Raw genomic sequence first — 12,422 nt, forward strand, 5'->3', positions numbered from 1 at the left:
TATAACCAACTAATATATTTATAATATGTATTACAGTACTGTTCTAGAAACCAAAGTGCATAGTGAAAACATTTATTGTTTTTTTCGAACTGCTAGACATGTTTTTCAAAATGTACTTGATTTTTCTTTAAATAAATAGCTTTTAACAAAATATTTACAGCGGTCATGAATAGCGATGGCGAACCAAAAGAAAATAATGATAAGAAGAAAGATATAGGAAATGTAAGAATGATAATATTTTTCGTTCAGATTTTGAAAACCTGAACTGTATTATTGAGATATGTATAAATAAGGTTTACAATCAAGTATTTATTATTATTTTTTAACAAAAAATAACAGATATATTTTTTTAACTTAGTTTTGTCATTCAACGCAGTGTTACCATAATTCATAAATCATGACGCAAGACTTCTAGAATGTAACCAACGTTAATGACACTAATATGAGACTAATGATTGTAGCGTGCGGGGCAATGGCATGCCGGAATGTCATGTATTTGCTCCGACCAAATACTAAACAGGCTTTATCAATATTTTTAACAACTTATAAAATAACTGTATAGTTACAGAAACAATACAGAAACAGTACCTACGTACAGTAACTAAAGTAATGTTTATAATACACCAATCACATACATAATTTGCTTTCAATATAAGTGTTTTTGTTTGAATTTTTTTTTTATGTTGCAAGTATATGTCCTGTGAAGCCTATTCAAATCGCAGAAGTTCACAAACCATACTTACATTCATGCTGTCTTAAAAACAGTTCTTGAATAATACAGTCACCTGAGGTAAATGTGTCTTATGATGATGAATTAGCACATTTTAAAAACATACATAATTTTAGTGCCTTAAATTTGACACTGTTAATATAAAAAAGGGAGCGGTGGTAATTATAAAGTGTATTATATTATTGCTACGATATCATCAAAAGACGCATTTGCCTCTAGACGAATCTACCTCAGGTAAAATATATCATTGTAAATGATACAAAACTGTTCCACAATGAAGAAGTTTACATAATTTTTTTTTTGATACATTATAAAAATTTAGATAAAATAAAACAAACACGTGAAAGAATCGATAAAATATCTTAAGAAATAAGAAAGTTATGGGACTTTGAAGTTGGGGTTTTAAGAATAATTTTGTTATACGTGGCGTTCCGTCGTGTGACGTCATTTGACCTAAACGACACATCGGGTGTTCGCCGAGTACGTACGAAATACGAATGTATTGTTGTGTAGTTGCTCAAGCCATTCGATTTGTATTTTGTTTATTACCCGATGGCAGAAGTTAAAAAAAATGCTTACAAATATTATATTGTTCCTATGTGTCAAAGCACAACATTTAAAAATCCCAATAAAATATTTTTTCGTGTACCAAATAATATAACAATAAGGAAAAAATGGTGCAAAGTAATGAAGCGTGATTTAATTGGCCCTAAAAGCACTAAATATGTGTGTGAAGATCATTTTGATGTAAGTAACTATTAATATATCTTTTGAGTCGTGAGTAAGTTTGGAATAACTGATTCAGTAAAAATAACTATATATTTTATGTAAATTTATTTAAGTGCTGTGAAAATATAATTTATTTACAGGTTGAAAATGACACAGAAAATTTAGTAAAACATCGACTGGTTGGGGGAACATTAAAGTTAAAACCCGAAATATATTCTCATAAATTTGACTGTCAAAAGGCAGTGAAACCTCAAAAAGAACGAGGAGCATATGAAAAAAGATGTCGGATTGAATTTTATGAAAGTCTTAACAAAAGAAGCACCGTCGACTTCAAGTCAATCGTCTTCTATTCAATGTTTCGAAATTATTGAGTGTGATGCCATGGAGTCAGATGAAACAGAGGATCCGCTACCAGAGAACATTACATTTCCAGAATCAATCGATTCGAATCATCCAAATAAAAAGAGAAACAAAAGAGTTCAAGTAAACAACCAACAACCAGTACTAAACTAGAATCTGTTTTTTACTTATAATTAGGTTTTTTATTTATAAATCATATTTGTAAGTTAGACCATGTGGTTGGTTAAATAAACTTAAAAGGATGTACTTACTTAAAAAGTTTAACTCCTTTTATTTCAGCACTAACATAAAACGGATTTGAAGAAAAAAAGTCCATCACTGTGTATATATCAAAATTAGGCAAATTATCACTTTGTCCTTTGACAAAACCTTCTTCCATTATAGTAAAATAAAAACTAAACACTAATAAATAAAAAATAATAAAACGACTTTACGTTAAAAAACACGAAAAATACTTGAATGATTCGTTTCGTGGTGCGGTGATACCGAACAGGTCAAATGACGTCACAGGCGAATCGTAAACTATAGACGTTCCGTACTAAAATACGTAAACTTTAATAATCTATTTCTAAGTCATTTATTGATGGATTTCAAAAATTCTTTCAGTGATGGATTAGTTTTGATCTATATTTTAATACCATTACGTTGAATATAATATTAACAACATCATGAAACTTCCTCATTATATCACTTAAATTTTACTTCCAAAGTTCCGATAACAGCTTCGCCGACATTCAAAAGACCATTTTTTTTTTACGAATCAATATTATTGTATATATTATTTAAGATCTCGACCAAAGATATCGCAACAATTCAATGTCAAAGTCGGATTTATAGGTCTGGACTCTGGAGGCCCTGGGACCACAAAGGAGTGGAGGCCTAGACTAACAGACACGTGCAGATCCTAATAATTATATTACGAATGAATAAGAATATTTTAATTTCAATCAGTAAGCTATCATTTATTTACTTGTATTGGTAACTTTTAAAACAGTAATTAGTAACATTCTTATCTCATTGACTCTAGATATTTGTTAACTCGTCGGAATCTCCGATGTCCCAGGTGACCCCCCCTAAATCCGGCCATGCTTCTGTGATTCAAAGACGCTTTACCTATATATTTAAATTAGTTTAACATTCAGTAATCATTATTAACAGTACCTACTAAAAATTACCGCGTTTTCTAAGGACGTGTGAAACAAGCGCTTTAAAATAAGTTTACATAAGTCACATAAAACACAGGAACTATCAGTCTATGAACATAGAAATAAATTACAATAGATTATTTAAAAGGATTGTTAATTATCGGAATTTATAATATTTTTCTTAACCTAATTTGAACATTGCTTCAAAAGGATGACTTTCAAAAACGATTTTATATAAAAATTTTAATTAATATTTACGCTGCACTATAAACTGCTAGCGTTAAGGACGAAGTCTTAACATTTTCATATAATTTTTTTCTTTATAATGCAATGCTACTCTGAGTCAGATTAGAGGTTAGAATAAAAAATCTATCATCTTACTATATGATACAAAAAAACAATTAAGAAGTGTTGTAATATCGCCATTAAAATAAACAAAACAACAACAAAATAATTATACAACAATAACAAACACCAAATAATAAATCAATTTTTTACGTGCTCTGATTTGTTCAAATGGCAGATTTTTGTGATAGCGATATTTATTGTACTTACTAAAACCGAATCTCCCAGCAGGATAATTCTACATTGTCAATTGCAATCAATTTTAATTCGTTAAAAAATAATAAGTAATAATTAGAACCTACTGTATGATTGTCTCATTTCTGAGTTTCACGTCCTGAGTTCTTCTGGTAACGACGAAGATCGAACTGACAGACATCCAGACCACTCAGTTTTGTAATAATCAAATTATGTATAATTAAAAAATATATGTACATAGAGAGGGGCAAAGTTAAAATATTTACACTTTATGACATAGAACGATTTTGGTAATATAATAATTTGAATAACATCGGCAGAAAATATAAGTATATTATCCAGCATAACATAAATTTCGATATGTTTAGAAGACTAGAAAATAACATAAAACTAAATATATTATACAATGTGGCGTCAACGCATTAAATGATAACCCAATGAATATATGACATTTTGTGACCGTACACAAAAACAAACAATCGAATACATTCATTGACTTAGCCACAGGATTTTTTTTCATTTCATCAATTTACAACATCCTGTAACATTATCCGAGATATTGTTACATATTGAGTTAATAACTTACGGCCAAAATAGGTCAAACATTGCCCTTCCAAACTATTCATTCACAAAAATATTAACCTAAAGTAATGCCGACTGAAGTCAAAGGGGATTGTGCGGGGAGCGGGTGAGCGGGTACGCCCGGGTTTTACTTTGTTTTAATTTCGTTATATATAAATATAACGTTTGCACCACTGTGTATAATATTAAATCATGTCACAACAAACTCTTGATGAAGTATGAAATATACTTTTGGATTTATCAACACAGAACATCAACTAAGTCTAATACCTTACTACATACAGGAATTATTTTTTAGCATTTACCAATAAAATGCAACGTAAAAAAAAAATGAAAATATTAATCGTCAACTTCTAGTTCGAGTTCAATATCGGCAAGATTAATTTTCCTAAGCGTGTTTATGATCATGTACCTTGAAAACATTATATATAAATATCTAAACCACACCATTTGGCTTTTGTGTTTCTTCATAGCTCGTGTCACACGACGACTTTCCGTCCACCTCAGGAAGTATCTGAAAAATATTATTTTATTTTACTTTATTCTGAATTTACGCCAATATATTTTATCTTTATCTATGGAACTAAATGAAGAACTGAACTATATGAAGATTAAAAGATAAAATCTGACTGTCTTCCAAGGTGGCTTATCGTATTTGTGAGACTTTCTATTAACATAGAACTGCGATACATGTACAGTCGGGGTAAGAAAAAGTTCGTCACCTTAAGGTCTATTTTCGTGTGCTCAGTATGAGCGATAATCTGCTTTACCGATTGAGTATGACATATTGAATTATAAAAGGTTCGTCACCTTAAGATCTATGTTCGTGTGCTCAGTATGAGCGATAATCTGCTTTACCGATTGAGTATGACATATTGGATAAGAAAAGGTTCGTCACCTTAAGGTCTATTTTCGTGTGCTCAGCATGAGCGATAATATGCTGTACCGATTGAGCATGACATATTGCGTCGCAATGTACTCTATTTTGAACCTAGTTATCATACTATGTTAGTTTAATTTTATGTGCAGTTTTCTGTTTAATTCTTTAGTTTCAAAATGTACTAAGAGTTTACGACTTGATAAAGGAATGAATTTGAAAACTGACAAAGGTTTTCTTACCCTGACTGTACATATAACCGTGTGTATGTTACTGGTAATGTCCAGTATGTATTTCAATAGCCTTATTTAATTGATACGGTGGCAGTAATTTACAAAAAGAGCAAAAATATACGGAAAAACATTTTACAATATGGGTGTTGTAAAAAAATATTTTTTATATAGACAAAAATATGTGGAGTTAACTTGATACAAATCATGACATTTGTAAATGACTTTAAAAAAAATATTGATGAGTGAATTGTACAAGTAAAAATTGGTGTTAAATTAAAATACATTATTTATGATTACCTTTTGGAAGACAGTACAAAACTAAGTGGCAAATCCAAGAAGCCCAAATACTTTCTTAAAATATTTACAGAATCTAAGGTGTATACTGTGCACTCTGAAAAAGAAAAAGCAACATTAATACATAAAATTAATTCCTTTATAATTCATTAATAATTAATTACTTAAAGAAATAAGAACACTATAATCTGAAATAAGGTCTCATGTGAGATTGATGATTACAAAACTAGGCAATCTTTGATCAATTATAATTTGATCATGATTTGCAGAAATGTAACAACCCAGAGAACCATCCTCAAAGTTTCTCTAACAGACAGAATTGTCCATTTGTTTTATGCTCACCAGTTAAATAAAACATTCAGAGAAAACTGCATGACTCAAATGAATATCTCTATATATTAAAATAGTATATTCAAATTGTGTGTTGCGATTCCCCTGGGGGATCACAAAGAGTTACTTAAGCAAATTAATGAACAGGCCAAGTGTTCGTCGGTCCTAATAATAAATAATTTATGTCTGTTAATTTTTAATAATTTGTCTTTAACCCATGTCTTTATGAATTGTTTAGAAGAATTAAGTTATAAAGGCATTACTTTTAACATCACAGAAGGTAGAACCTGAGCTGCAATATTTTGTTAATTATTGGTATATATAGGACTCAACAGAAATAAAATAAATATATAGTGTTTAAAATAATATCTGTATTATTTTATTGTGACTGGTAATGGGTAAAAATCCATATTCAAGAAGTTTAAAATACACGAAATCTAGACAAAAAAAGTTTAGAGGAATTTATCTGACTGAAAAAGAGATGTAACTATTTTGTATGTCAGCATATGTAAAGATTTTTAATCAGTTGCCAGGTGAAGTTTTTATTATTATTATATTGATGATTGAAAAGCTAAAATTATTTTAAAAATAATCATAATAAAATATCCATTTTTAAACACTTACTTTGTGGCATATTTTTTTCAACAAACATATATGCAACTGCATAAAATACTGCCGAGTGATTTGGATGAGAGGAAACACCTCCTCTATCAAATGTGACTAGAGTATCAATGTCTAAAGCTTCCACCTGATGCTGTATAAGCTTTGCTATGACTGGAACTGCCCACTGGGCCTTAGGGCTGTCTTGTAGCCTTGTGTCTGTGATAAGGCATATATTACTGTCTGGTACCCCAAGAACATGACAAGCTTCCCATAATTCTTTCTTTCTTTCTCCGCCCTTTCCTTCATAATTACCTTTAACAATATACCATTAACTGTATCAACTTAATATTAGATAAAAATATATTTAGGCATGGTCACTGTTTAATTACCATTGGATAAACAAAGTAAATACACTTCAGCACCTTGTTCGCACAATCTAAATATTGTGGGACCAAAAAACATGCACTCATCGTCTGGGTGAGCAACTACTAACAACACTCTCTTGGCCCCGAGGGCACCACGAGTCCGAGTTGGTAATTTCCTGGCGTAACGACGATACACAACACAACACACTAACAAGTAGCCAAGCAGCCAGACACCGATGTACAGTATAAAATTTCTTACATAAATTAATGTTTCAGCTACAAAGTTCAAGTAAATATTATAGATGTATTCTAAATTTTGTGTTGACTCATTAAATAACATTTCTGACTAGGACATAAAGTACTTTTTATCAAATAATTTGGTAAATACTTTTTATTCATCTGTTTTATTCTTAAATATATATTTCTTAAAATGAATTTGTTTCTAATTAGGTATGTTGTGACTTGTAGATAATTTGGTACACATATGATTTTGTTTAGATGACAGTTGTGAACTCTAATATTATGTTTTACTCTGTGGTGGTATATGCCTATGTGGTATCTGTAATATTATATTTATATAATTTGGAAAATAATGTGATTTTCTAACCACAACAAAATATAGACAGATTAATGTTTTTAAAAATTGTTTTTAATTTTATTCTAAAATTTTAAGTAATGTAATTTAATTATATCTCATTAACAAATATATGGAACCGCAGGGTATCGTTTCTATAATGAGGACGATTTTTTTTCGAATATAAATATATATTAAACATTACATTTGGAAAGCATAATAAATTGCATAAATTAAAATAGTTACATTCAATTCAATTATTAAAAATGAATACTACTATATTTTTTGTCATTGTATTATAGGAAAAAGTTTTCTGCGGTTAATTAAAACAATTTGACTCAATGAAAAACGACCTATATGTAATTCAGTAATTTACTTAAAAAAATCAATAGTACCAGATTTTATTATATCATTCTATCTCTTTTAGTTAAAAAGTCTAAACTCAAAAGGCAGTTAGCAAATAACATAGTATTTTCCCGTTCACGCATTAACGTTAAAACGCAACGTAACCTACTGCTATGCGAAAAAAATAGTGTCATATTTTTCCGCAGTGTGAAATAGTATCAATAAAACGAAAACAATTGTATTTTGTTCCGGAAATAATCTATTACATTATTAAATACAAAGCTCACTATTTAATTAAGTTGTATTTTTCTGGTTTTATTTCTTTAATTAAATCGTGTCAAATATATTATATTGAGTAAAACCTTAGAAGAGAAGATGATTCAACCTGATTACCCTTCCACTATCGGCCTGCTGGCTCATCTGAACTCTGATGAGTTGAAAGAAATGCTAAATGATGATACAAAGTTCGATACTGTGCTGAAAGACGTGAAACAGGTATGTTCATAAATACAAACTATTTACCTGAATGTGCGAAATTTATGTGGAACGAGTGACTCATTTCTTATTAAAATATAAACTAGTTCCGCGATACGGAACTTTATCCTTAAATATTTATTATTTCTATCTTTATTTCAAGGTAAAAGATTGGGAGACGGAAAAAGAGATGATCATAGCAAGCAACAGATCACTAGCTGAATTTAACTTAAGCAAGGAGCCAGATTTAGAAGAATTGAAATCCCAAGTGCAAGAAAAATCGGAATTAGGCGAGCAATTATGCAGTCGCATACAGGAGCTACTGAATGAATACAGTCAGTAATATTACATAGTAAACAAAAAGTACTAGCTAGAAAAATTAAGATAAAAGTGAAATTTTATTTCAATTTCCTCTATATGTCCTACTGCTAGGCTAGGATCTCGTCATTTTGAGGAGAAGGCTCATTCCATCAGGTTCCAATGCGGATTGGTGAATTTAATTTCAAAATCAAAATATACTTTATTCAATTAGGCTTTTATAAGCACTTATATATTATTGTTACTAAATATATATTATATAAATATTAATTTTAAGTGAAGCATTATAATTTAACCTTTATAGTTATTTGCTTATAATATTTTCAGAATCAAAATCAGCAGGGATATCACCTGACACCACATTAGCACTATTGCAAACAGCCTCATCAGAAGCTGAAGAACAATCAGAAAATATCGCACAAGATTTTCTTGCTGGAAAAATAGATGTTGATAAGTTCCTTGAAGACTTTGAACCAAATCGTAAAATTATGCACCTAAGAAAATTTAAATCAGAAAAAATGAGTGAACTCTTGAGGATTGGTGGCCAAAGTTCCTACGGTAATGGAATATCTAAGCCATTTTTGCCATATCCAAGTTATGGAAACCCACAGCAAATACCAAATATTCCATATCCCGTAGGGCCATTAAATATGCCAATGCCAGGTATGTATGGCAACCATTTTTGAAATGATAAGTTTATTAATACATTTTAGTATCATAAAAAAGTAATAGTCAAGAAACTGCATCATAAGCTGAGTGAACGGAACCAGGAGATCCAGAACAAATGCTTACATACCTTAAAACAAAATGACAAGGCAATTAATATTTGTGTTATTTGATTTAGTCTGTGTAAAGTTAAAAGTATATTAGAAAAAAATGTATAAAATGGATACAGTCCTTATCAACGACGTAAAGTAGAAGTGGTCATTGTAGACAACATAATTAAGAATATAAATTTAAATTTAGAATACTTTATAAGTTACTTTAATCCTATTTTTACACAATAATAACACAACACAAAAGATTTAAATGTAATTGCTTATTGTTTTCTTTTGGTTTATTACCAATGAGGTATTCTTTGTTCTGTACTAATTAATGACATATGGGTACACCTTTAAAATTATGTAAAAATGCACTCCTATTCATAAAAATGACATACATTACTATTTTAAATTAAGAAATTTTAATAATTACATCTATATAATAAATTGCAAAGCTGGATAGTTTGTATAGTAGAATGCAGTATTGTAAGAAACTCAAGGTCTGATTTGAATAATTATTTTTCACTAGTAATTCCTTTTAACGAAATTAATCATTACATAACTTTGTGTTAAGTTATGAAATGCTTAACTTAGCATCAGAATATTAACCCTTAATTTCAACCAATCAATTAAACTGTAGTCATGTATTGTTTATAAAAAGGCCACAAATATTCCGAATCAAGTATGTTTGAAATCATAACCACTTTTGGTAATTTACATGTACGACAGTAATCATCGCAGCAAAGTTAAATTAAAAAGTTATACGAGATAAATATCTTTAATATTCAAATATTTATGTTAATTAATAGAAATAATTCAATTTATAGTATTAAATAAAATTTGAAAAAGTTGTTGCTTTTATAATAAGTATCATACTTAATAAAGAAAAAAATTTTTAATGTCAATTGATTTAAATTAATACATTTTGAACTATCCGCTTGATGTTGGTGCTTGTAGATAAAATGTGATCATGTTTTATTGTAGGATATAATGTTGTAGTTCGATTAACAAAAAAAGAAAAATATATAGAAAAGTAAGTTCAAAGATGTCATCGTAAAGCATAAAATATGTGTTTGAAATATTTAGTATGTACGTTATATGGATGTACATTTATATTTTATTTTCTGATCTAAATATATAAGTAAATATAAATTTATCAAGATAACTAGTGTTTCATTGTTATACTATCAATTGCATTTCCCAAGTTTTTAGATAATTTTGTAATCAAAATAAAAATTCTTATTATATTCTAGTAATTTATTAAAACAAAAAATAATTTATCTACAATTATCCAGTAATGAGGTATGTACAATATATACATTTTAATATGTTTCACATATTTAGATATTAGATATTATTAATTTATGATAACATAGTATTATGTGAAATAATAAAATATAACTCTATTGTAATTTAACTACCTATTAGAAGCTTCGTCCAACTATACATTGCTTGTTGATTCCTTTTCAGCTTTCTTTTGTTTTTCAGTAGTATCCGAGTCATAATCATTTTGACCATATGCTATTAGGCCAATAAACAGTACGAGAATTGAAAGCATTACATACATTATTCTTTCCTGACTTATATCATTTGCTATATGTATTTGTTTTTGCTGTTGACTTCGAATGAAATTTTGTTCATACTGTTTTTTCTTTAATAAATCTCCATAGTGATTTTTAGACCTGAAATTATTTTAATAAATCATTAGGTTTTTAACATTTAGTTTAAGAATAATAGAATACTATGAGATAAGATTATTTTAAATTTAATTTTTACAATGATACATATCTATAACATTACATGGTAAAGTTTTAACCCATGGAAAAGGTCCAAGTTTTAGTCTGTTAATTTGTCTTTTGAATAGCCACTTGTAGCATAAGTTTAACTTTGTTTGAAGTTGAAATAGGAATATGGCTTGAAAATACATATCATTATTTAAATTTATTATAAAAGTTTTAAAAGTGAAATTGAGCTATAAACCATTTTTGTACCAAGTGTCAAAGTCATAGATGGGTGTTTTGCCTTCCATATTTGGTACAACATTTCGTGCTTGACGTGACTTATAGAACTTGAGGGTTGGATCTGTAGGTTCAGGTTCTGGTTTATAGTCCATACGAGAAGTATTCTCTGTACCAACAAGAAGACCTGTAAAGAAATTGAACCCATTAGTTAAAGTAGTTTACGTATAGTGAAATAGAATATTGTGAATATTATTTATTACCTTTATCATACATTTTTTTAAGTTTTATATTTCCTAATACTTCATATGCTTCAGTGATAGCTCTAAATTTTTTAGCTGATTCTTCATCCTAAAATTAAGATTCAATTAATTATAATTTATTATAAAATCGATACACATAAAGAAAAAAACTAGGATATAGTTTATTATATTTTAATTTTGCCATGTTTATTTAATTATTTTAAATCTGAAATTGAGCAAGTATAGTTTATGGGTTACCATAATTAATCTTTCAAATCCAGATAATAATTAATATTTTACATAGATTTTGGATAATTTCAGATATATGGAGCTCCAAAAAATTCCATGAGGTTTTGCTTTTATATAATACTTAATATGATTATTTTAATGAGAAAATTGGGCAACTATAGGACTAGGCTAGATTTAGGAAAACCTTACTTTCATATTTTATTTTTTTTTAAACCTATTAATAATATTATTTGACCTTGGACGTATCTGGATGGTAAAGCTTCGATAATTTATAATATGCAGACTTTATATCGCTTTGAGTAGATGCCGGTGTAACTCCCAATACATCGTAATGACTGGCTGCGAAACTAGGCGTCGTGCTTATTGAACGTAGAACACCATAAAAAACCCTTGTCTTACTTTGGCCTAACATTATCGAAAACTGGAAAAATGAAATGACATTATGTCAAGTAAAAATGTAATTTAATCGAAAATTAACATTAAATTATATTTTTAGTATTGCTACTCAGTCGCATGATTGATATTCGTCGTTATTACGTACAATTATTATACACTAACATTACAAATTAGATATTTTAGTCTAAACTAAATGTGACCATGATGATTGTCTGACTCGTGTTTTGATTATACAATAGCTGTCAAAGTCAACGTCAAAATATAACAACATTATGATTACAAAGCAACGGAGGGGGTTGACAATTTATATTTTATAA

The 12,422-nt window shown here is 28.8% G+C and overlaps 3 protein-coding genes across 3 annotated transcripts; 1 reads left to right on the forward strand and 2 right to left on the reverse strand.

The window, feature by feature from the left end:
- Positions 1-3,667: 3,667 nt before the first annotated feature.
- On the reverse strand, positions 3,668-7,293 carry LOC113395513 (N-acetylglucosaminyl-phosphatidylinositol de-N-acetylase). Its single transcript, XM_026633099.2, has 4 exons — positions 6,813-7,293; positions 6,445-6,735; positions 5,494-5,587; positions 3,668-4,600 (listed from the first exon to the last, which is right to left on the reverse strand). The coding sequence occupies exons 1-4, from the start codon at positions 7,126-7,128 to the stop codon at positions 4,426-4,428; spliced, it is 876 nt and encodes a 291-aa protein (XP_026488884.1). The 5' UTR covers positions 7,129-7,293; the 3' UTR covers positions 3,668-4,425.
- A 581-nt stretch (positions 7,294-7,874) lies between these two features.
- Positions 7,875-9,594, forward strand: LOC113395554 (vacuolar protein sorting-associated protein 37B). The gene is made up of 3 exons (XM_026633163.2): positions 7,875-8,202; positions 8,345-8,516; positions 8,827-9,594. The coding sequence occupies exons 1-3, from the start codon at positions 8,083-8,085 to the stop codon at positions 9,183-9,185; spliced, it is 651 nt and encodes a 216-aa protein (XP_026488948.2). The 5' UTR covers positions 7,875-8,082; the 3' UTR covers positions 9,186-9,594.
- Positions 9,595-10,496: 902 nt separating this feature from the next.
- Positions 10,497-12,364, reverse strand: LOC113395553 (dnaJ homolog subfamily C member 30, mitochondrial). Its single transcript, XM_026633162.2, has 5 exons — positions 12,251-12,364; positions 11,945-12,130; positions 11,482-11,569; positions 11,252-11,405; positions 10,497-10,942 (listed from the first exon to the last, which is right to left on the reverse strand). The coding sequence occupies exons 2-5, from the start codon at positions 12,119-12,121 to the stop codon at positions 10,702-10,704; spliced, it is 660 nt and encodes a 219-aa protein (XP_026488947.2). The 5' UTR covers positions 12,122-12,130; positions 12,251-12,364; the 3' UTR covers positions 10,497-10,701.
- Positions 12,365-12,422: the final 58 nt, after the last annotated feature.

This window comes from Vanessa tameamea, chromosome 21 (genome assembly GCF_037043105.1).
Source record: "Vanessa tameamea isolate UH-Manoa-2023 chromosome 21, ilVanTame1 primary haplotype, whole genome shotgun sequence".
Lineage (NCBI taxonomy): Eukaryota > Metazoa > Arthropoda > Insecta > Lepidoptera > Nymphalidae > Vanessa > Vanessa tameamea.

Excerpts from the sequence above, each read along its gene's own strand:
- LOC113395553 (XM_026633162.2), bottom strand. The coding sequence starts at position 12,121 with ATGTTAGGCCAAAGTAAGACAAGGGTTTTTTATGGTGTTCTACGTTCA. Across the intron at positions 11,406-11,481 it reads TAAAAAAATGTATGATAAAG|GTCTTCTTGTTGGTACAGAG; the intron begins GTAATAAATAAT and ends ATTTCTTTACAG. Across the intron at positions 10,943-11,251 it reads ATCTATGACTTTGACACTTG|GTCTAAAAATCACTATGGAG; the intron begins GTACAAAAATGG and ends AAATAATTTCAG.
- LOC113395554 (XM_026633163.2), top strand. The coding sequence starts at position 8,083 with ATGATTCAACCTGATTACCCTTCCACTATCGGCCTGCTGGCTCATCTG. Across the intron at positions 8,203-8,344 it reads TGCTGAAAGACGTGAAACAG|GTAAAAGATTGGGAGACGGA; the intron begins GTATGTTCATAA and ends CTTTATTTCAAG. Across the intron at positions 8,517-8,826 it reads GGAGCTACTGAATGAATACA|AATCAAAATCAGCAGGGATA; the intron begins GTCAGTAATATT and ends TAATATTTTCAG.
- LOC113395513 (XM_026633099.2), bottom strand. The coding sequence starts at position 7,128 with ATGTTATTTAATGAGTCAACACAAAATTTAGAATACATCTATAATATT. Across the intron at positions 6,736-6,812 it reads TTTACTTTGTTTATCCAATG|GTAATTATGAAGGAAAGGGC; the intron begins GTAATTAAACAG and ends ATATTGTTAAAG. Across the intron at positions 4,601-5,493 it reads TTTGTACTGTCTTCCAAAAG|ATACTTCCTGAGGTGGACGG; the intron begins GTAATCATAAAT and ends AATATTTTTCAG.